This window comes from Pteropus alecto, unplaced genomic scaffold (genome assembly GCF_000325575.1).
Source record: "Pteropus alecto unplaced genomic scaffold, ASM32557v1 scaffold175, whole genome shotgun sequence".
Lineage (NCBI taxonomy): Eukaryota > Metazoa > Chordata > Mammalia > Chiroptera > Pteropodidae > Pteropus > Pteropus alecto.
In genome coordinates this window covers 647,314-672,768 of record NW_006437739.1, presented here as the reverse complement: position 1 = coordinate 672,768, position 25,455 = coordinate 647,314, and the positions used below count along the sequence as shown (strand labels likewise).

At 36.4% G+C, this 25,455-nt stretch overlaps 1 protein-coding gene across 1 annotated transcript in view; it reads right to left on the bottom strand.

The window, feature by feature from the left end:
* Positions 1–24,109, bottom strand: part of APOOL (apolipoprotein O like) — a 76,930-nt gene extending 52,821 nt beyond the window's left edge. Inside the window, exon 1 of the mRNA XM_006914774.3 lies at positions 24,007–24,109. Coding sequence (XP_006914836.1) covers positions 24,007–24,021 — 15 coding nt within the window. The 5' untranslated portion in view covers positions 24,022–24,109. The remainder of the gene's footprint in view (positions 1–24,006) is intronic.
* Positions 24,110–25,455: the final 1,346 nt, after the last annotated feature.

Here is a 25,455-nt window from a genome sequence, read left to right as displayed (position 1 = left end):
GAAAGAAGCATGTTGGAATGGCATGCACAGTGCCATGGGAGCCATGAGTAGTGATTAACAGGCTTTGGGCAAGATGTCAGTAGGTATCTGAGAATTTTTTTTTTCTTTTTTATCAGCACTAGTAATATTTTATTACACAGAAAAAAATCAATACTAGAAATTTATGATGCAACATTTGCTTCATAACAAATGAATTAAACAATGTAATACAAGTTCAGGGAAAGAAGAAATCACTTCTAGATAGAGCACCAAGAGAAAACTTTAAAAATGTAAAGGATTATTATATTGTTGTACATGGATAACTTGGAGCTGAGCTTTGTCTTAAGTAAGTCAACTGGCAGAGAAATGCAAAAATGATGGTAATATAATTTTCTTACATTAATAAAACGCTTTTATATCCACATGCATTTATTTCAAAAGCCACTGTGAGGTGACCAAGGAATACAAAACTACCTTTATTTTACAGATATGGAAACTGAGGCTCTGTGAGCTAGAGTCATTTAAGCTAAGTGAGAGACTGAAATGGGACGAAAAGTCCAGGTCTTCTGACTATGGTTTAATGCTTTTGCACTCACATCATCTGCTAGGCAGATTGAAAAAGGCAAACAGACAGAGGTGGTAGAATATGCGGTATTTAGGATGGAGTCTTTTTATGTCAATGCCTGGGATTTAGAAGCTGCTTAATAAATGGCTATCAGTCAATTAACCTAAGCCTCATCTCGAGGAAATTTGTATGTACTTTTAAATTTTTATTTTTTTAATTTTATTTTTCAGTTAGAGTTGACATTCAATATTATTTTATATTAGTCTTAAGTGTACAGCATAATGGTTAGACATTTATGTAATTTACAAAGTGATATCCCCAATTAGTCTAGTACCCACCTGGCACTATACATGGTTATTACAATATTATTGACTATATTCCCTAGGCTGAACTTCACTGTTAAAACACTTTTAAATTATGCTGATATCTAAAAAAAATTCAACATCCTAATGGTCTCTGAGTACAGTGCAATAATAAATATAGATTATAGAATAAATTCATAGGTACTGCTTGCTAATTATGATGTAGTCCTCCAGAGTCCAGATTGATTAACTGAACTGTGCCCTAAAAAGTTAACATACCTTGAAAAATGTCTAAGTATCTTCACTACATTTTCTATTCAGTAGAGCAGAGTCCATCGCCTTGACTTTTATTGATGAGGCAGTGTGGCATAATGGGGAAAAAATGAGTTTAGGAGTCATACTGATTTGGTTTTAAATTCCAGTTGTGGAATATACTGTCTAAATCTGGGCTCTTAAGAACTATGCTGCCCAATATGGTAACTACTAGCTACATGTGGTTATTTAAATTTAAATAAAAATTTTAATTTAGTTCTTTAGTCATACTATCCCCATTTCAAGTGCTCAACAGCATATTGTAGAGCACAAATATATAATAACTCCATTATTAAAGAAAGTTCCACTGGACAGTGCAAGTTATACAACTGAAAAAAAATGGAAAGGCCTTCCTTTTATGATTATCATGTGGAATATATAAGGATTTAATGAAAATGGCTTGTAACTGGTAAATGGGCAGTTAATTTTAGCTCCCCATTTCTTCTGATCGCTGAATAAAGATATTAAACAGCTGTGCTTACTCCTCATTTTTCTTCTCACATACATTTGATGTCAATCGAGTGCTAGTGAGAACTATGACAACAATAAAAAAATATCATACTTAGTGCCTCTAAACAAAAAAGGCCAAAATTTGATCAAAATTAAACAGGCAGTTTGGCACACTCATGCCTTTTCAAACCACAGGTTATACTGATGAAGAAGGCATCCCTAACCAAAGAGAGGCAGCTGAATGTATACTACACTGAAAAATTTAGAATAGGGATTGCCAAACCATAGCTCTGGGCTAAATCTGTCCTGGACTCTGAGATAAAAATATATATTTTTTTAATTATTTAAAGTCTTTTAAAAATAAAAATAAATGAACAAAGAAGAATAAGTGACCTCATGTGTCCTGCAAAGTCTAACATATTTACTGTCTGGGCCTTTACAGAAAAAAATTGCCAACCCATGATTTAGAAAATCAAATAAGATATTTAAAAAGTATCAGATTGGGGGGTATTATAAACTCACAGGCTCATAAGACTGATAGTTAAATAGCATTAAATTTGAGCAGGGATGATTATAGTTTTCACAAAGAAGGTAAAACCTTGAGTTAAAATAATTTGTAATTTCAAAATAATAGCTTGCCAATTCAAAATTATAAATGACTTGTTTAAAATCAATGAGAGATAAAAAGTGGCTTCTTCCAAAATATAACATGTTCTAGAACAGAATTCTATCATATAGAGATTCATAAATAACAGGATTGAAGATGAACATGAGGTAACCACCCATAAGACTCAACCCTTCCAAGTGCTTCTGTAATCAAAATATAGTTGATTTTCATTATTTGCCGTAGTCATATCCCATAAAATAGACATGAACACTGATTTAAGGAATACTAAACCATTGCTCCTAGGGAAAATATAAGGTTAACTTCTTACACACCTCTGGTTACATTTTTATCAACTGATAAGTACATATCTTTGTTTTATATGTGTTTCTGTTTAAGGATACCTTACTTAATATATGTTGATTCATTAACATTGAACTCAAGGCCAACAGCATTAGAAATCATGGATGAACAAAGTTTATTGAGCATACATATCTCCTTCTTAAGGCATATCGCAGCTCTCTTGCACTTAAAAACACTGGCTAGAACTTCTGTACTAAACATGGGAGCCATTTTTAATAGAAGCATCAGAGTGAGGTCAAAAGCATGGCAGCCTGAGGGATCTCCCCTGATCGGTTCCCTTGAAATTACAATGAAGTGAACAATCACAATGCAACAGACAACAGATAGCTCCCAGCCTGGTTCACAAACAGGTCTGAGAGATCTGTGCATCAGAGTATCTGAAGGTAGTTGAATCCGGTGAGAAAGGGAGGAGGAAAGGGAAGGGAGAAGGGATGGTGCTGGAGATCAGTGGTGCAAACGCAGTCTGAAACCCCTTGCAAGACGCAGGGAGGGGAAGTCAGGAAGTGTTTTTCACTCTTTGAAGCCCTGAACAGTCCTGCATGAGTGATCAGCATATTCCATGAGGCGGAGCCCAGTGATCAGGGCAGTGAGCACAGCAGAGACCAATGCAGAGTGGTGACAGCTGTGCCTTAGCAAACACCAATGCCAAGCAGAAAGCTGAGTCACAGAGCCTGGCCAATTGCCTCCCATCCTAGAGCACGACAACTCCCGCCATACTCTCCAAGTGCTAGCCCTGAGCCCCAGGGGTATCTGCAGCAACCAGAAGTGAAACACACACTGCAGCCAGTCCCAGTGACAGGGGTGGAGATTCAGAAGCAAGGCAGCGAAAGCTTGAGGGCTGGTATTATTGGGGAAAAAAAAAAAAAAAACCATTGACAACACTGGCCTCTCCCAATTCACCCCAACTACACCCAGTCAGGTTGATTCAGAAGAAAACAGTAGAGCATCGCATTTGAATGTTGGAGGCAGTACTGGAACTTCAGGGCATTTTCAGAGGCTCAGACCCCCATGCCATTTACATTCTCTCATGTGGGTGGAGCCCTGGGAACAAGGCAACCTGATCACAGAGGAGATAGATACATCCCCAAGGAATACAGGGCATTCTTAACCTCAAAGCTGAGATCCAGCAGGTTTGGGCAGTACAGGAGGATTGGGTGCCATCTACTGGAAACAAACAAACAAACAAACAAAAAACACATCTTATCAATCCACTAAAGAGAGATGACTATATAATAAATTTTCTTAAAGAAAAAAGCAGAGTACAGTCCTTTTAATGCTCAGGTGGAGAAATAGTCCATCAAACACCATGAACAACCAAGGTGAAAAAGCAGCTTAGAAAGAAAATGAAAAATCTCTAGAAAATAAACAAAGATATAGAAATATGCGATTTAAATGAAGAGAATTCAAGATTGCACATCTGAAAAAATTCAATGAGATGCAAGAAAATTCTAATCGACAGTTCAATGAACTTAGAAACGAAATCAATGACAAACAGTAATACTTTGCCAAGGAGATTGAAATTCTAAAAAAGAACTAACTAGAACTTTTGAAGATGAAGAACTCATTAAAAGAGATGAAGAATGAAATAACAAGCTGAGAAAATAGAGGTGACCAAGTGGAGGAAAGAATTAATGATATCAAAGACAGAAATCTGGAAATGATGTAAAAGAAAGAAGGGGAATGAAGATAAGGTGCATGCAGAAGAAAAAGGACTACTGTATATATTATTTTTCTTTATATAAACTTAATGGCAGCCATACAAAAAATATCCAGAAATGAGACACATAACATAAAACAAGAGGGAACACAAGAAAAAAATAAATAAATAAATAAATAAAAAACACCACCAAATTAAAATAACAGAGAGAAACGCAAGGACAAACAAACAATGGAGACACTGAGCTACCGGAAAACAAAAGATTAAATGGCTATAGGAAAACCTCGTATTTCAATAATCACCCTAAATGTAAATAGACTAACCAATAAAAAGGCACGGAGTAGCGGACTGGATCAAAAAATGAAACCCAACCATAGGCTGCCTTCAAGAGACACATCTCAGCTGCAAGGACAAACAGAGACTCAAAATGAAAGGATAGAAAATGATACTCTAAGCAAATGGCATCCAGAGAAAAGTGGATGTAGCCGTACTTTTATCTGACAAAATAGACTTCAAGATAAAAAAGGTAATGAAAAAACAATGTGGACAATTCATAATGATAAAGGGGACATTACATCAAGGAGACATAATACTTATCAATGTTTATGCTCTCAATCAGGGAGTAACAAAATATATAAAGTAACTACTAACAGTACTAAAGGGAGAAACTGACAAAAACACAATTATAGTAGGGGACCTAAATACTCCACTATCAGCTATGGATAGATTATCCAAACGAAAAATGGCCATATTACTCAAAGCATTATACAGGTTTAATGCAACCCCCCATCAGAAACCTAATGTCATTTTTTTAAAGAAACAGAACAACAACAACAACAAAAATGATCAGATTTGTATGTAAGCACAAAAGACCCCAAATAGACAAAGCAATCCTAAGGAAAAAGAACAAAGCAGGAGGTATCACTCTGACTAACATCACATTATACTACAAAGTGTCAATAATCAAAACAGCACAGTATTGGCAGAAAAAGAGACACAAAGACCAGTGGAACAGAATTTAGAGTCCAGAAATAAACCCCCATACATATCGGCAAATAACTTTTGACAAAGGATCCAAAAACATACAGTAAAGAAAGGAATGGTTCTTCAAAAAATGGTGCTGGGAAAATTGAAAAGCAACATGCAATAGAATGAAACTAGACTGCTATCTGTCACCATACATCAAAATTAACTCAAAATGTATCAAAGACCTGAATATAAAACCTGAAACACATAGAAGAAAACATAGGTGCCAAATTCATGGACCTTGGATTTAGAGAGGAATTTATGAATTTGACCCCAAAGGCAAGGAAAGTAAAAGCAAAAATAAATAAATGGGACTATATAAAACTAAAAAGCTTCTGTACAGCAAAAGAAACCATCAACAAGACAAAGAGGCAACCAATGGAATGGGAAAAGATATTTGCAAACAATGCCTCCGATATGGGCCTAATATCTAAAATATATAAAAACCTCACATAATTCAACAATAAAAAAAAAAATCCAATTAAAAAATGGGTAGAGGACCTGAACAGACACTTCTTCCAAGAAAACATACAAACGGCCAACAGACATGTGAAAAGATGCTCATCTTCACAGCCATTAGGAAAATGCAAATCAAATCCACAATGAGATACCACCTCACACCTGTTAGAATGGCCATGATTAACAGGACAACTAATAACAAGCTTGGAGAGGTTGTGGGGGGAAAAGGAACCCTCATATACTGCTGTTGGAAATGAAAATGTGTACATCCACTATGGAAAACAGTACAAGAGGTTTCTCAGAAAATTAAGAATAAAATTATCATATGACCCAGCAATCCCTGTTCTGGTATCTAAGCCCACAATTTGTAAATATTTATCCTTAAAATTTGTTGCAGCATTAATCACAGTGGCCAAGACATGGAAACAACCAAAGTGCTCTTTTATAGATGATCAGATAAAGATGTACATATATACAACGAAACATTACTCAGTCATAAAAAAGATTAAATACATCCATTTGTGACAACATGGATGGATCTTGAGATTATGGCGCTAAGCGAAATAAGTCAGAAAAAGTTGAGAATCATATGATTTCACTATGTGGGATATAAAACTGAAAGCAACAAACAAACATAACAATCATACAGACTCATAGACACAGAAAGTGGATTACTGGTATCAGAGGGAAGTGAGGGAGGTAAGTAGAGGTAAAAAGAAGTCAAATATTTGGTGATGGAAGGAAATTTAACTTTAGGTCGTGAACATACAAATGAGATATTATTGAACTGTACACTAGAAACCTATTCAATTTTATTAAGCTGCGTCACTCTAACAATTTTAATTTCAAAAATGTTTAAATAAGAAGATACGAGTATGTGTGCTTTGTTTACGTGTGTCCATCTGCAGAGGTACATGTTTGTGTATACGTGTGTGTATACAGACACAGTCAATCACATATAGTCTATAAAACATTTGTGCTCTCTTAGCTTCTTTAAAAGACATTAGATTATAAAATAAATAATCGTAACAATGTATTTTGGGGTTTATAACATAAAAATATGTAAATAATAAAATAGCAGAAAAAGAAGGGTAAGGAACATAACTCTAAAATAGTATAGTTCCTACATTTTAAAGGCATTACATTAGTATAAATGTAAAGTAGTTTCTGGTCATTTAAGATGTATGTTGTATGCCCTAGAGCAAACACACAGAACTTAAAAGTATTGATAAACCATCAAAGAATTAAAATAGCACACCATACAATATCCACTGAATACAAAAAAAAAAGCAGTAAAGGAAGAGAATACAAAAGACAGGAGATATAGAAAATGAAAGCAAAATAGCAAACATAAATACAATCATACCAATAATTACATTAAATCTGAGTGGGTTAAACAATTCAATGAAAAAGCAGTTTGTCAGACTTTATTTTTAAAAAATCCAACTATATGCTATCCAAAGGAAACACATTTTAGATTCAAAGATATAGTTAGGTTAGAAGTAAAAACATGGACAGAGTAATACCATGCAAATAGCCACCATAATTTGACTTTGATATAAAAATTGTTATTAGGTATATTATAACGATAAAAGGGTAAAATCTATCAGGAATATAAAACAATGATAAACATATATGCACCTAATAACAGAGCCACAAAATATATGAAAAAACTGACAGAATCAAAGAGGAAATATAGACTATTTGGTAATAGAAAGTTCAACATCTTACTTTCAAAAACAGATACAAGGTAGAAAATCAACAAGAAAATAGAAGACTTGAACAACAATATAAACTATGTAGATGTGAGGTTAATTCAAATATAGCCCCTCCACATACAAAGAAGACAAAGACTGCTTGGTCAGCAGCTCCGAGCAGGACAAAGAACAAAGCATTCCCCGGGCTGTGCTTGCCCTCAAGGACACTTCCCACTGCTCCCATGGGCACTATCTGCCCCTTCAGCCATTCTCATGGACATTATCTGCCCACTCTGCTTGAGGACGTGGTTGGTCCGGTCCTCTCGAATGCTAGCTAGTCAGCACATCCTGTTCTCATCTGCAAGGGAAGACTCTTGCTCCCCTAGATAAAGTAATCCCCCCTCCCCTCTGCTTGCATATATAACAGTGCCTGCTCTTGGACGGATGCCTTTTCCTGCAACTCCAACCAACCAAGTGCTGAAGCCTCACTGTATTGTGAGTAATAAATACCATGTCTCACTCCATTGGTCCTCCTGGTGGTTTTTTTTTTTCCTTTTTTTTTTTTGGAATATCCAAGGCCCAGGTGCAGGTTCCTGTCCTGGAGCTCCTGCATTACAATTGGCGTAGTCAGCAGGATGTTCCAGAAAATACTCTAGTCAAAGTGACCTCAAGTGTGAACACGCCTGGGAGAACTCTGCTAAGAACACTCCCAAGTCTGCCAGGGGAAATCCTGAATTTGCTGAGGGGAATTCCAAATTCACCAGGGGAATCCCGATGCTGGGGGGAATCCTGATGCTGGGGGGAATTCCAGGTGGGAATCGGCTGGGGGGAATCCTATCATGGGCCTCTGGGTCCATATTATTTGAGGTAGCAAGGCTTGTAGATTCTTGGGGCCCACTCACAGAATGGAAGGACATCCCCAATACACCTATGGGCCTCTTACAGATTCTACTGAATTAGGGAAGTATTGTTTAAAAAAGAAGGAACTTCAGGCTGTGGCTGCCACAGTGGGTTGGCCTCTCCTACAGGCGCTGCGTGAGGCTATTACTAAACAGATGCAGGTTGAAAAGAGAGTGAAAACTCTGGAAGAAGTAAAGTTATAAAGAGAGATGCAAGTCACACAGGCTAATGATGAGGATATTCTGGGGCGACAGAAGACTATTGAGCAGCTGCAGGACCTAGCTTGCTGCTTCTTGAGAGTGTAGAGGAGAAAGTTAATGGGGGTTCGCATACATGAAGTGATTGCACAGTAGGAATGGAATCCCAGTAAGTGGGACCCCACAGCAGAACATGAGTCAGAGTCAGATGAAGAAATTGAGGTGTCCCAGGGGAGTTCACAGGTATATCTTAGGCTTGTCCAGTTATAGACCAAAAATTAAAGACTCAACAGGAACAGCCAGAGGGGTAGGACCCAACGAACCTGCCTCCTCCTTTGAAATATCTACACACCTCTACCTGGCCATATACGTCGGTGGAGTTGGTAGGACTGGCTGCCAAGTTCCACCAGAAAGTATCAAAGTCCATTGTGGGGTGGCTACTTCATATCTGGGACACTGAGGCAGACAGCATAATACTGTCTGGGGGTGAATTGGCCCAGATGTCCTCTGTCATCACCCACCCTTCCTTATGCCAAGGCATACATGAGGCAATTCAATATGCAGAAAACACATCACTACTGAATTGGCTCACAGTGGGTTGCTGCGTGGCTTGGCCAAATGAGGGGGACCTACCAATGGCCCAACCATGCTGGACATCTTTGCTGGAGCTGTAAATGTTCCTCAGGGAGATGGGAATGAGGCATGCTATTTACATCGAGTGGTTTGGGGGACCTAATGTGGTGTCATTTACTCCCAGGATGTGGGGCTGCATCTTCCAAATGGCCCCATCATCCTATTATGGAACTCTGGTGCCTTTTCTATCCACCCCAGTGGGGAGAACAATCCAGGCAGAAGCACGGGCTGCTGCTGATTTTGAGGAAATTGAACTGGCCAGACATAAACAAGGAGTTGGACAGCTCCAGGGGAAAGAGAGAAGGTCCACTATGAGTGTATAAGCAGAGGGTAAAGCCCGTGGACTGATCTGATAAGGCCTGGAGTTAATTCTAAAAGAACTGATAAGCACTGTAATACAATGGTGGTCCTCTGGCAGCAGCTTAAACCGGAGAAGATTCCATCCCCTGCCTGCCTGACAGGCGACTGACCGCACCCTGGATGAGGCCTCAAATGGAGGACCAATCCAGCCCTCGGTTCCTTGCTTAGAGGAGCTGTTGTAGGACCAGGACCTGCTCGAGGTATAGCACTGCCAACCTATCCAAAGGTCAACCCTTGGGGACCCGTTTGACCTAACAGACTTTCAAGTAGATCTAACAGACTTACAATAGACCTAATAAACTTTCACAGCACACTACACTCAACAATAGCAGAATGCACCTTCTCATCAAGGGCATATGGAACATTACCCAGGATAGACCATATAGTAGGCCATAGACAGGTCTCAAAAAAATTGAAATCATACAAAGGAAGTATGTTATCTGACCACACCAGGAACAAATTAGAAATGAACAACAAAGAGTTGTTCAAAATACAGAAATATTTGAAAAATAATTTTAAAAGAACGCCCCTAAATAACAATAGGCCAAGAAAAAAAAATCACAAGAAAAATTAGAAAATACTTTGAGTTGACTGAAAATGAAAACAAAGACACCAGAACTTAAGGATGAAATGAAAGCAGTGCTGAGAAAGAAATTTATATATAGCTGTACATGTTATACTAAAAAACAGTATCTCGAAATTAATAATCTATTTTTTTTTTTACCTTAGGAAAACAGGAAAGCAAACATCCCCACAGCAAGCAGAAGGGAGGATAAAGTAAAGACAGAATGAAAATAAATGAAATGGAGAAAAGAAAATCAATCCATAAAATCAACACACCCAAAAGCCATTTCTTTGAAATGATCAACAAAACAAACCTTTAGATAAATGACCAAGAGAGAGAGAAGAAAAAGGCGCAAATGAAAGTGAGGACATCACATACTGACCTTAAAGAAATAAAAGCATTATAAGTTAATAATATCAACTATGGTACAACAACAATTAGAAAACTCAGATGAAATGGACAAATTCCTAGAAAGGCACAAATTATAAAAAGAACTCAAGAAGACATGGAAAATCTGAATATATAACCAGTATAGAGACTGAATTAGTAATAAAAATCTTCCCACAAGGAAAGCCAGGTATGGACTGCTCCACGGGTAAATTCTACCTAATATTTAAAGAAGAATTAACATCAATCTTTGAAAAAGTATTCCAAAAAAATAACAGAGAAGGCAATACTTCCCCACTTATTCTATGGGGCCAGAATTTCTCTGGCACCAAAATCAGACAAAGACATCACTAGACAACTACAGACCAGTATTGCTTATGAATACAGAAACTGAATATAGACATATAAAAAGTACTATACATCTGACCAAGTGGGATACATAGCAAGAATGCAAGGTTAGCCCACTATATGAAAATTAATCAATGTAATATACCATATTAATAAAATAATGACCAAAAAACACTATCAGGACACAGAAAAAAAAAAAAAAAAAAACGTGACAAATGCCAGTACTCTTCCATGATTAAAAAAAAAAAAAAACTCAATAAACTAGAAATAGAAAAGAACTGTCTTAACCTGGTAAAGGGGAACCACAAAAATCCCACAGAAAACACACTTCAAAGTGAAAGGCGGAAAGCTTTCCCCTATGATCAGGAACAAGAACAGAAAGAATATCTGTTGTCACTACTTCTATTCAACATTGTACTGGAGGTTCTATCAGGGAAATTAGACAATAAAAAGAAATAAAATGCATGTAGATTAGAAAAGAAAAAGTAAAACTCTTATTTACACATGACATGATCTTGTACGTAGAGAATCCTAAGGAATATACATACACACACGCACGCATGTGTACGTATATGCACTCAACTATTAGGGCTAATAAACGAATTCAGCATGGTTGTAAGGATTCAGATCAATATACAAAAATATATTTTATTCCTATATGCTGGCAATGAATAACTTGAAAATGAAATTACAAAAATGACTCCATTTACAATAACATTAAAAATAATAAATTACTTAGCAATAAATTTTTTAAAAAAGAGCAAGATTTAGACTGAAACTACAAAATATTGTGGAAACAAATTAAAGACCTAAATACATGGAAAGATTCATGGATTGTAAGACTTAGTACTGTCAAGATAGCAATACTCCTCAAAATGACCTACAGATTCAAGGTAATCATTATAAAAATCTCAGATGCCATTTTTGGTAAAAATTGTAAAGCTGATTCTAATATGCATATGGAAATGCATGTAATCCAGAAAAGTCAAATCCTGAAAAAGAAGTGCGAAGTTAAAGGACTCACACTTTCCCATTTTAAACTTACTAAAAAGCTACAATAATGAAGACAGTGTGATATTGGCATAAAGACAGACATAAAGTTCAATGGAATAAAACCGATAGTCCAAAAATCAATCCTTACATTTTGAGTTAATTGGTTTTTGATAAAAGTGCCAAGACAATTCCATGGGCAGAGGGGGATGAAGAGTCCTTTTGGCAAATATCCACAGGCTAAAAATAAAACTGTTCTCTACTTCATACCATATATATATAATACATGTTATACACACACACACAAAATTTATCATGGACCTAAATATAAGACCTAAATTTATAAAACTCTTAGAGAAAAAAGACTACAGAGGTATAAATCTTTGTGACTCTAGATTAGGCAATGGTTTCTTACATATGACAGCTAAAACCACAAGCAACAAAAGAACAGATAAATTCAACTTCATCAAAATTAAAAACTTTTCTGCTTCAAAAGGCACTATCAAGAAAGTAAAATGACAACCTACAGAAGAAAATATTTGAAAATCATATATCTGATGAAGGTCTAGTATCCAGAATATATTTTAAAAACTCACACAACTTAATAAAAAGGCAAATAACCTGTTTTTAAAAATGGGCTAATGATGTGAATATGTATTTCTCCAAAAAAGATGAACAAATATCCAATAAGCACATTAAACAGTGCTCAACATCAGGGAAATGGGAATCGAAATCAAAATGACAGATAATAAGATGTGTTGGTAGGATGTGGGGAAAGTAGGTCCCTCAAACATTGCTGGCAAAAATGTGAAACTTTGCAGCCACTTTGGAAAATCATCTGGCAGTTCCTCAAAAAGGCAAAAATAGACTTTTCACATGATCCAGAAATTCCACCTCCAGACCTCTACCTGAGAGATGAAAACACAAAAATGTGTACACAAATCTTCATAGAAGCATTACTGATAATATTCAAAAAGTGGAAAGAATCCTAATGGCCCTCAAATGGCAAATGGGTTAACGAAATGTGGCATATCCATACAATGGAATATTTTTTATCAATGAAAATGAATGAAATATTGATAGATACTACACCATGGATGATCCTTGAAAACACTGTGCTAAATAAAAGAAGCCAGGCACAAAGGCCACATAATCCAAGATTCCAGCTACATGAAGTGTCCATAACAGGCAAAGAGAAGACAGAAAGCAGATTACTGGCTGCCTAGGACTGGTAGAGGGAGGGTGGAGGGGGATAGGAAGTCCAGTTAATGGTACAAGGTTTCTTTCAGGAAGGATAAAAATTGTCTAAAATTCGATTATGTTGATGGTTGCACAGTTGTGTAAATATACTAAAATCCTTTGAATTGTACACTTTAATGGGTGATCTTTATTTTATATAAATTTTATGTTAAATCTTAAGTAAGTTGGAAACAACCAAAATGTCCTACAATAGGTGAATAAGGTTACACAAACCATGGTATATCCATATCGTGGAATACTACTCAGGAATAAAAAAGAAGAAATTATTGATATATGCAACAACTCAGATGGATCTCAACAGTATTATGTTGAGTGAAAAAAAAATCTCAAAAGGTCATCTACTGTTTTATTAAAACATTTCTATAACATTCTTGAAATGACAAAATATAGAGATAGAGATTAGTGGTTGCCAAGCGTTAGTGACAGTGGAGGAATGGATAGGTGTGATTATAAAGGGGAAGCATGAGGAAAATCTTAACAGTGATGGAATAGTTCTGTATCTTGATTGTGGTGATACAGGAATCTACATGCCTGATAAAGTCCCATGGAACTGTACACATACAAAGTACCATACTATACTATAATAATTTAAGATGTAACAATTGGTAGAAACTGGGTGAAGAGTCCAGGGCGCCTCTGCAGCTTCTTGTGAATCTATAATTACTTCAGAATAAAAACTTAAAAAGGGATATTACAAACGAACATGACAGAGACTCATGGACATGGACAATGGTTCAGTGGTTACCGGAGGAAGTGGGTAGGGAGGGAGGTAGATAAAGGTAAAAGGGGTCAAATATACGGTGACAGAAGGGAATTTAACTCTAGGTGGTGAACACACAATGCAATATACATATGATGTATTACTGAATTGTGCACTTGAAATCTATGATTTTATTAACCAATGTCACCTCAATAAATTTAATAAAAAGTAAAAACTAAAAACAATTTAAAAAATTAAATTACATTGAATTTTAAAAAGAATATGACAGAAGTATTGAAGGACATATAAATTATACTTGGAATGAGTGGGTAGAGATAACCAGCAAAATATTCCCGGAGGAAGATTATTGTGGCCAAATTTTGAAAAATAAATGGAAGGTAAGAATAAATAATTCCATTTTGTTTTTTTAACCATAACATGAGCCAGCGATAGCTAAATAATCCTGTTTTATAGTTATTCATCATTAAATAATTTAAGAGGTTACAAACAGACTTTCCATGAGTTTTCATTCCTTTAATAAAATCCTATATTTATATAGTCAATCTTATGGCAATTATATTGAGGATAATGTAGAAACTCTTGTTTTATATTTTTACTGATACAGTTGAAAAATATAAGCCACAAAGTTATCTTATATAATTATCTTTTTCTTTTAATAAAGACAACTTCTTCATATAGCTTGGTTTTCAGAGGTTAAAATATATCTAGGTGAGGTGTGGTCTTTTAAACCAAAAAAACTGCATTAACATCTTTAACCTAGGTAAGGTGTAAAATATAATTGTTCAATGTATTAAGGATAAATTATTTTCATATATATGAGGAAATAGAGAAGATCATGAAGAATAAGCAAGATCCAAACAAACAGAATAAGCAGAGCAAGGGTAAAAATCTATTGTGAATTTTTCTCAAAATTTTGAGGTTCAAAATTTCAGCTTTGTTATAGGCAAAAATATAAATATAAAAATACATTCCAAAGTTAAATGCAAATATTGGTTTTCAATTATTTATGCTGTTTCTTGCCCTTCATTTTAGTTCAGATGAGTGAATGGATATAAAGCATTTTCTCTGCTTACATTATTAAGTTCTGTTTAACAACTACTGGTTCTTTCATGATAAACACAAGGATTTGGGTTCCATTAGACTAAGGTAAATACTTCACTTTAAATAAATTTTGATCAGTACCAAAATATGCCAAATATAAATTATAAAATTATTTACCTGTTTTGCAAACAGCAGGTTTATGTTTATATACCATTATTTTGAAACTCACCGTCTTTATTTGTGAGGTTCAGTTTAGTTCCCCAAAAATATAGAATCACTGCCTCCTGCCTATGGTAGACTGAGTGGGTAGATCTATGGGATAGCAGACCTTAGACTAAATGCCTGCCTATACTTCCAAACCCGTCTCATATGTCCTAAGGTGTTCCCAGACTTCCCCAGGCTTCCATAACTCCTGTTGTATATCATTATGCATTTGTTACAAGGAACTAATTATAATTATGTTTATATGTCTCTCTAAAATAGGCATTGGGCCCCTCAAAGGCCTCTGCTTTATTAATTTTAGTATATTTAGTATATTCCTGTATTAATCAACTTTGCTGCAGTTACAAATGACCTCCAAAATTTCAACAGCTTACAACGAAGTTTATTTCTACCTCACATTACATGTTGGCTATGGATTGCTGGCTGCTCCTCTGCTCCACACATATCTTCTCATTCCAGAATTCAGGCTAAAGAAGCAACCTTTACTTGTGATATATCATTTTTGTGGTAGAGGGAAAGAACAGAAACTCTAGGCAAGGTTATATAATCCTCTTACAGCAGCGGTCCCAACCTTTTTGGCAGCAGGGACCAGTGCTCCTATGAGAATCTAATGCCCGATGATCTGAGGTGGAGGTGAGGTGGTGATGCTAGCGCTGGGAAGCAGCTGCAAATACAGATAAAGCTTCGCTCACTTGCCCGCCACTCACCTCCTGCTGTGCAGCCCAGTTCTTAACAGGCCAGGGACCGGTACTGGTCCGCGGCCTGGGGGTTGGGGATCCCTGTCTTACAGGAAGAGAGAGAAAATATTTAAAACCAAAAATGCAATCTACCACCACTTGGCAACTAGCAGTTTTTAACCCATGGTAGGTGCTTAATATACACTTGTTGAAGAATTAAATGAACAAATTAAATGAATAAACAATTAGGAAGCAACCTTATGTTCTATAGACATTTAAACTTCTTTTTCCCCATAGTAACTTTTAGATCTTTTATTTTGAATAGAACTCGGTGTTTACTTGTCAGTTTTACCCATTAGAGTTCATTCCTTATGGACAATACTTTGGTTTTGTTCTTTGTCCTCCCTTTGTAAAAATTGATTCATTAATTGACTTCCTTTAACCACCAAATTTCACTTTTATTCTCTGTCCATAGCCATTTTAATGTGTTTAAGGATTATCTTTTTGAGTTTTAACAAAATGCATATTGTAGTAATGTGTACATGTAATTTTAATTTTGTTACATATCTCATTTTTCTTACTTTCTTCAAAAAGTAAATGGTGTATTACAGTTATCATTTTTCCTTACCTTTTTTCATAAAACATATCCTTTTATATCCATCTGTGTTCCTAAGTGTACACATAACCCATTTCTTCTAGCTGCTATATAGGGCTACATGGTGTATACTTACATTTCACCTATGCACTGTCAGTGATGGACACCTATATGGCCTCCAACTCCCCACCACCATAAATAACACTGGAATGAACATCCTTGTACTAGTGCCCTCATCAACTTGTACATCTTTGTGATATACCCTCAGGAACAGAATCACCGGGCCATAGGATAAGTATATATACTTAATTTCACTAAATAATATCAGATTGATCTCCGTAATGGCTGTACCAGTCAACACTCCTACCAGTAGGGCATGGGGGTGCTCATATTCCCATATCCCTACCCACATTTGTACTTAATCAGCATTCTTTTTCTATCTTAATAAAGTATTATCTCATTGTTTGAATATGCAGTTACCTGGTCATTATTTTGAGCATCTCTTCATGTGCTTGTTAGTTTTAGTGTTTTCTCTTCTATATACCTCTTGTTCATATTGTTGGTCTTTGTATCCCCAATGTTTATCACCAACTCCTACATAACATAGGCATTCAGATGTTTTTTGAATAAATGTATAAAATAATAAGAATGTATGAAAGAATAAAGTATCCATAAAGCTTGTTAAGTTTGGATGTGGGGGGCACTTTAAGATGATCCCAAGATCAGATGCTAGTATTAAATGAAATAAGGAATCAGCAGAAAAATTAAATTTGGTAAAGATGAAGAAATTTGAAACATGTTCATTTGATGCATCTAAAAATATCAAGTAGGAATTTGTGAATATGAATGAATGAGGTGAACTACAGAGCCAGGCTGAGCAGAGGACATGGCAGCAGCAGTTACCCTGGTGATATGAGAAGCTCCTGGTGAATTTCAGAATGACTGAGCATAAAGATCGAAAAACAATCAGGCCAAATCTACGTTAAATATGTAACTCATGCCTTGGCCTAGAGTACTAATATCCATCAAGTCTATATAACAGATGGTCTCATTCAGGAGATTACACGAACGAGTTACACTTTTCCCCCAACATATTCAACTTAAGCAATTTTCACTCTCTCACAGATTGCTACATACACTGGTTGTCTTAAAGGTTTTTTTTGTTTGTTTGTTTGTTTTTTGTTTTTGTTTTTTTTAATCTCTGAGGAACAAATTTCCCAACTTAAATTACAAGATCTAAATACGTTAACTTTTAATAGCAACTCTAAAAATAGTCCACAATATTTTCAACAACTTTATTACTTCTAGAAAGTATTCAAAAGTAAATTGTACCAGACAGATCATGAAGCTCAGAAGTATCCATCCATTGCCTTGCCCCTTCTAAGAAGCCTCAGAGCACCTGACAATTGTATTGCCCCTTTCTGTAATTCTTAATATAAGCCATTATACTTTGAAGTATGGGATTGGTACCTAAGCTAAAGGCAGACAACTACAGGTTATCTTATAAAGGGGCTTGATGTGCAATTTATGCCCAAGAGAGGTACTCTGTAGTAATCAGTGACTAGCAACAAATCAGATCCTCTCTGCAGGAAAGTCTGGATGTGAAGCACATGGGTTAGCAGAAACAGTTCAGTCACGAGAATAGTAACTACCAGAGTTACTATAGTATCCTGAATGGTTCTTCTTGAGATCTGGTTAGCTGGTGAGACAGTTTCCTATGCTTTCTTCCTAACTGCTGTATCCTTCCATTAAATCATTCAAGTATTAAGACAACTTGAACATTTCTCTGTTCCTCATAATCTGGAAAAGTCTAATACTCTGTTCTCTATAATGTATAAAAGCCACGCATACTCCGCCTAAATTAGTGGTTTTCAAACCTAGCAACACATCAGAATCACCTGGTAGGTTTTAAAAACATTAAAATACACCATCTGGGGTGGAGCTCAGGCATTGGTACTTTTTTTAAGCCCCCAGATGATTTTAATGAACAGCTAGGATTAGGAAACACTGATTTACATGAGCCCAATGTGAAACAATATTAGAGAACTTTAGGATCCGTGATAAGCAAGCCTTTATTTCCATAGTCAATGAGCTTCACTGAACACCTAATAGCCATCTGTGAGGATGGTATCATGGGGAATAGTTCAGTCATATGGTTGTGGAAGGAGGCAATGCACAGATCATTTTCACTTTATGGTGTAAGTGAACCTGGAACCTATACCAAACATGGTTAAATAGGCTAAGGGTTTCAAAGCATAACTTTCAAAGTTACACCAAAAATAAAGATGTTCAACAATGCTGAGAGAAAACAGAAAAACTAATTTTGTTGAGGATAATTACAAGTCTTTCCAAGTGCAAACTTCACTTTTTTAGGTTCTAACTCTTTTCTGGCATCAGTCACATGAAACGAAGAAGAGGAAAGAGCCAAGAACTAAAGTTGACACAAAGGAATACACAGCTGGTATTAACAAAGATTTTGAAACTATAAGACCTATGATGTCCATGTTCCTTCCCATCCACACCATCCTTGGCCTAAGTCCCAACACATCATCCCACAGTCATGTATCATCTCCTGTATTCTATTTCCTACAGTACTCTGTATTTTCTCTCCACTGACCAAACTTCCTGCTACCCCTCAAAACTCCAAAAGTCATTCCATGTATGTACCCGCCCCTCTCCTTGCCTGAAATAAAACACGACTGTCCCCTAAGGTCACTGCTTCCCTGTAACCAGGAGGTAGAGTTTGTCTTCTTCCGGATTCCCAATGCTGCTTCTAAGCCACTACTTCTCCACCCTTAGGTAAAAACCTGTTTTTATTTAGTGAGAAAGTGGAACAACTAGAAACCTCATAAATGGAAATGTAAATTGGTATAACCAATTCAGAAAACTACTTGCATGCCCTATGACCTGGTGTTCCCACCCCTAGGTATATGCTCAAAAGAAATGTGCACTTACATGTACCACAAAGAAATATACAAGAATGTTCATAGGAGTGTGATTTGTAATAGCTCAAAACTGAAAATAATTCAAATGCCATCAAAAGAATGGATAAACAAATTGGATATACTCACCCTCTGGAACATCATTCAGCAATAAGAATGAATGAATTAATGTTACGTGCATAATGGCTGAGTGTCAGAAACAAACATTGGGTGAAAGAAGCCAAACATAACAAATACTGCATAAATCTATTTATATTATATAACATTCAAAAATAGGAAAAAATTAGTCTATGGTAGAGGATAACTATATGGATGAACAAAGGAGAGAGTTTTGGGGCTGCTGGTTATATTCCTGTTTTTTGTTTTTTGGTTTTAGTTTAGGTGCTTGAACAACTATGATCATTTTGTGAAAATTAACCAAGCTATTTATAATTTGTACACTTTATCTACACTATACTTCAATTAAAAATAAATTTATATAAAAAAAGAAAAGTAATCCTGCTCTTTTGAGGCTCATATCATCCATTTATTCATCTTTAATACTATCATCTACCTGTCTCCTGGTTATTTCATCATAATCAAAGATTAAGGATCCTGGTTAAAGTCTTCTATACTGTAAATCCTGCAAAAATTCTGAGTGACTTTAATGTCCATGTGGGCAAACCATCCAAAGTCTCACCTCACCATTCTTTGACGTCACCTACATAGACCTTTATATTCACTCCACTGTGGCTAACCATTCCATGAGAACACCCTGAATTTACCATTACCCAGAACTTGTTATAACTAAAATCATAAACTCAACAAGCTTTTCTCTGACTAAAACCTCCAACTGCAGTTTTGATTTCCTTATTATTCTACTCCTGATCATTGAGCTACTAAAATTATCTTAGAAAAATTTTTGAGAGAATAATGTACACCAATAACTAAGCACAATGTCTGACACACAGGAAATGTTCAACAAATGGTAGCCACATTCCAATATTAAGTATTCTATTATAAACAAATTCTTTTTCAGGACCCAAATTTCTCTCAAATTCGTTCAACCTCTGGCATTAATGATATCTGTTTTTTGTTGGACACTAGTACATCCTTTCCAATCCTTTTAAATGAAGGCCAGTCCTCCAGCCATTCTGATTTAACAAGTCATCAAGATCATATGGTAGTTCTAGTCTTAAGTTTTTGAGGAAACAACAACTGTTTTCCATACTGGCTGCACCAATTTACATTTCCACCAGCAGTGTGTGAGGGTTCCCCTTTCTTCACATTCTCTCCAACATTTGTTATTTCTTATCTTATTAGTAATAGCCATTCTAAAAGGTATGAAGTGTGACCCAGCAATCCCTCTTCTGGGTATCTACCCCCCAAATTTTAAACACTTATTCATAAAGGTATATGTACCCCTATGTTCACTGCAGCATTATTCACAAGAGCCAAGACATGGAAACAACATAAATGTCCTTCAATGGATGACTGGATAAAGAAGATGTGTACACACACACACACACACACACACACACGCACACGCACACACACACACACAATGAAATATTATGCAGCCATAAAAAAATTAAACACTGCTATTTGCAACAATATGGATAGATCTTGAGATTAAGCTAAGTGAAATAAGTCAGAAAAGGACAAGAACTGTATGACTTCACTTATGTGAAGAAACAAAAAGAAACAAATGAACAAACTAAATAAACGTACAAACCAACAAAAAGCAAACTCATAGATACAGACAACAGAATGGTGGGTACTAAAGTGGAAGGTGGGTGGAGGATGAAGAGGGTAAAAGGGGTCAAATACATGGTGACTAAAGGACACTAGACTTCTGGTGGTGAACACACAATAGAGTATGCAGATATCATATTACAGAGTTGTACACCTGATATCCATATGTTATTACCCAATGTTAACCCCCCCAAAATTTAATAAAAGTAAACATTAACTAAAATCTAGGACAACAATGAAAAAAAAAAAAGTAGGCGAGATCAGCACAATTCTTGTTCCTCAAGGCTAATTCCATTATCAATGCTCCACCAGCACATTTGCTCAACAAGCTCTTATATTTCAAGCTGTATGTAAACTTTTTTCAGAGTTATCTACCAACCTTCAGGACTCCCCTCTACCTGACTCCTTGCTATTAAACCCTGGGGCTTCAAAATTAACACATATCACCCTTTTAGAACCTTGGCCTCCCAGATGCTTCCTCAAGCTTAAGCTCTTTGATCTTTACTCAGATAATGTGATTTCAGATCCTACTCTACTGCAGACTGTGTGGTAGGCAAGATACTCAACCTTCCTAAGCCTCAATTTCCTTACCTGTAAAATGCTGATAATAACAGTACCTCTCATAAGACCACTGTGAAGCATTAATGAGAAAAATTCACACAAAGTGCTTAGCAAAATGCTTAGCACAGTACATGTTCAATAACATAGTAGCTCTGATTACTATTATTATCTTTCCTCTGTATTAGTTTTTGGCATATTTCCTCGTTTCCAAACCTGCTCAGGTATCCTGACATTTTCCCCAGTTTTATTGGGATACAATTGACATATAGTCTCCTGATTTTTTTTTATATGAAAAGACACCTTTTCTGGAATGTGCTACCCCCATCCCAAGATTTCTTTCTTTCCTTTCACCCCAACACTTCTCTAAAGAGTACTATACACCATCCTTTCAGAGGAAGCAAGGATTGGTAGAAAGATCATGGACTTTGGGGCCAAATATACCCGTGTTTCCAATATGGCTTCTCCACTTAGCAGCTGTTTTAAGACCTAGAGCAGGCACTTTTTCTAAGTCTGTTTTTTTCATGTGTAAAATGGGGATACTACCAATTTCCTAGGGTCATCAAGAGGTTTAAACTGAATTAATATGTGTAAAGCAGCTGGTCAAAGTAAGTGCTAAATGAATGCCAGTTTCCCACCCCTCATCCATTCTTTAACCCCTTACAACCTAGGCTTTCCCTCTACCACTTCACTTATATCTCTTTATATCACTTCAGCTCTCATTAGCATTATGACTTTTGACAATTTACTTGACTTCTCCAAACCTTAGTTTTTTATTTGTAAAATGGCGATCATAATATCTACAACATAAAGTTGTCTTGAGAACTAAGTGAAATAACATGTGTATTTTAACATAGTGGCTGGCCTTGTAGTAAGCACTTAATACATGGTAGCTGCCAATTATTAATTAATGGCCAAATCAAAAGACTTCAAATCTCTCTTCTTCTCTATGCTTCAGTGACAACACATTATAGTGTGCTCCTGAGAGAAGGCACTTCTCTCACTCTGAAGCACAATCACTTTTGTTATCTGTTGCATCTCCACTCCTTAATTTAATCTCTTTTATATTCATTGTCTGGCATTTACTTATTCATATAGAATTTATTGAGTTCCTAATATCTCATACCTGTGCTAGATTCTAAGGATACAAAAATTAATGTCATAATTACTGTCCTCAAGTAGCTTGTAGTTTAGAAGAGTAGAATATACAAGTAAATAGTCTATCATTTACAATGTGATAAGTCCTATGGTAAGAATATGCCCACGGTTTTCTGGGAGCACTATCTTGGAAATGCATTTTGTGCTTAGCATATGAGGAAGCAGTACAAAATTATGTTAAATGAATGAATGAATGAATGAATGAATGAATGAATAGGAACTACCTAGATGAGGATCCGAAAGGGCATTTCAGGCCCAAAGAGGAGAGTAAAAGGCTTTAAGTACAAATGTTAAGAGAGTTCCTGAGAGACAGGAGATGAACCTGGAAAGCCAAGGCAGGGTCAGGTGTTTTAGACATAGGACTCTGACCTGACCCCAAAAGACAGATAATATATAGCGTGCCAATAACAATTTTTAAGTAGGAGAGAGTCATAGTCAAATGTGCATTTTAGGAGAAGTACTACTCTGGCAGTGCAAGGAAAAACAGATTCCATGAGAGCCGGCAAGAGTCCAGTTAGAAGGGTGTCGTGATAACTCAAATAAATTATGAGAGCCAGAATTGCAGAAATGGAGAATGGCGACTCAAGACATACTGAGCCAGCTTAAACACTGACTAAACTGAATTATTCATGTTTGTATCTCCTGAAAGCAACGCATTTAATACTTAAAACCCCGCTACATATATATTTCTCAACTACTGTTTTTGAAACCTACTGGGAAACTGCTGCTATCAACCAGCTGAGTCACTTCCTGTACAGAGTCCTAAGTGGCACCTTTTCCCATACAGAACTCAAAAGAAATTTAGGCTTGTTATTCAAACCCGGAGATTAACAATAGTAATAGAAATTTGTGCACTTCAGAGAGACTGAGATGTCTCTTTCCTGGTCATTTCACTCCAAATAACGTCTGAAGCAAGTCCTTCAAAGGGTCATGAGGCCCCGCCCAGTGAACCCAGACAAATGCCCAGGATTCTTTCCTTTGTTTCAGCTCAAGACCCAAAAGTCTGCTGCTGCATATCGGCCGGCCGGCCGGCCGTTTTCACCTAGCCGTTTTCCAGTTTTCACTGTGCCGCAGTATAAACTGTCAACCCCAGGGGATTTAGTTAGGAGAGACTGCTGTCCTACGCTGAGAAAACTCTAAAGGGGAGAGGCGGATATCATCGGACTTTGAACGTTAAAGATTCCCTGACCTTGCCAATTACCTCACAACCCCACTTCCACCCCGCCTCTTGCTTTGGGGTTCCCTTCTATAGATACTAGAATGCTATCTGCACCCAGAGAAACTAAATTTTTTTTCTTACTTACCCTAATGGCCGCCATATCTGCGACCCTGTCCGCCCAAGTTTTCCTACGGAGCGCGAAGACGGACAAAACAGTTCAACACGGCTCTTCCCCAACCCCCCCCACCCAACCCCCTCACTGTGGCCCCGCCCAGGTACGCCTCTTATCTGCCGGCTCCCGCCCTTTCTCCGCCCTCCCCGAGCTTCTTTTGGAAGCCGCTACAATTGGTCAGCTGTCTTCCGGAGAAAATGATTTATCCTTATGGTTGACTGTTCCTATCCCTAATAAAGCCTTCATAGTCTAGTCGATAGCTATTTTGCTAGGTGCAGAAGTATTAATTATTTTCGTTGTTTCAGGAATATGTAATTTGTCCCCATAAGGTTTTAAAACTCAAGTCCAGCTGCCTTAATAAACAACTAGTCACAAAGGAAACGTTACCTCTGTGATATATAGGCAAGTTCATACATTCTAAGACTAGGTGACTAAACGCCTACTATATGCCAGGCACTTGTTCAAGGTAGAGAACAAAATATTGTGCCTCCTCTCATGGAGTTTACGGTTCCAGAAGGAAAAGAGAGACAAATAAGTGTTACAAAGTGCCAGATGCTATGAAGGAGAAGAAAACAGTATGGATTTAGATAGGTTAGGGAAAGGTTTTCTGGTAAGGTGACATTTGAGAAAAGTCTTGGAGGAATTTAGGGAAGAGTGTTCCAAGCAGAAGGAACAGCAGCGAAAAAGGCCAGAGTGCCTGGAGTGATGAATTCAGAGGGACTGAAATAACACATTGTGTAGAGACATTTTGTACAACCATATAGTTTTTGGATTTGATTCTGAATAAAATGGGAAGTCAGTGGAGAGTTTTGAGCAAAGATATGGCGTGATCTACATTAGATTTTTTAAAGGGATCATTTTGGTGCTGTAAAGAAAATGCATTGTGGATAGGTGCAATATTTTCGAAGGAGCAAAATCGCCCCTAGGCCTCCAGTGAATGATTCTAAGGAAAGAAGATGCTCATAATCTGCCCATCAACGTGCCCAATATTAATTCATTTATTCATTAAATAAACATTTAAGTATGAACTATATACCAGGCATCAGTAACATATCTAGCATGTTTGACACCCGAAGCAGATAATTTTTAACAGCCTCCTCCTCTATAAAAATTATTTTAAGAAATAATGATAAAATTATTTACTAATAAAGACCATAAAAGAAAGTTTCTTTTATTGAACTTCTTTACCTATCATAAAATTAACATAGAAAATAAATAGTACAGTACAAAAAAAGTAATTGATCTGTGTTTTCTAGTTGTATTAATATATTTTTAAAGGAGATAGAACTTATACCTACATATTGGTTTACCATGGTAATGAATAATATTATTATAGTTTCCGCTTTGACCTTTAACACTGCATATTTGTCAATGACTTCATCAAAATCTAATATTTCTATATATTCAATAGATAGTATAGGT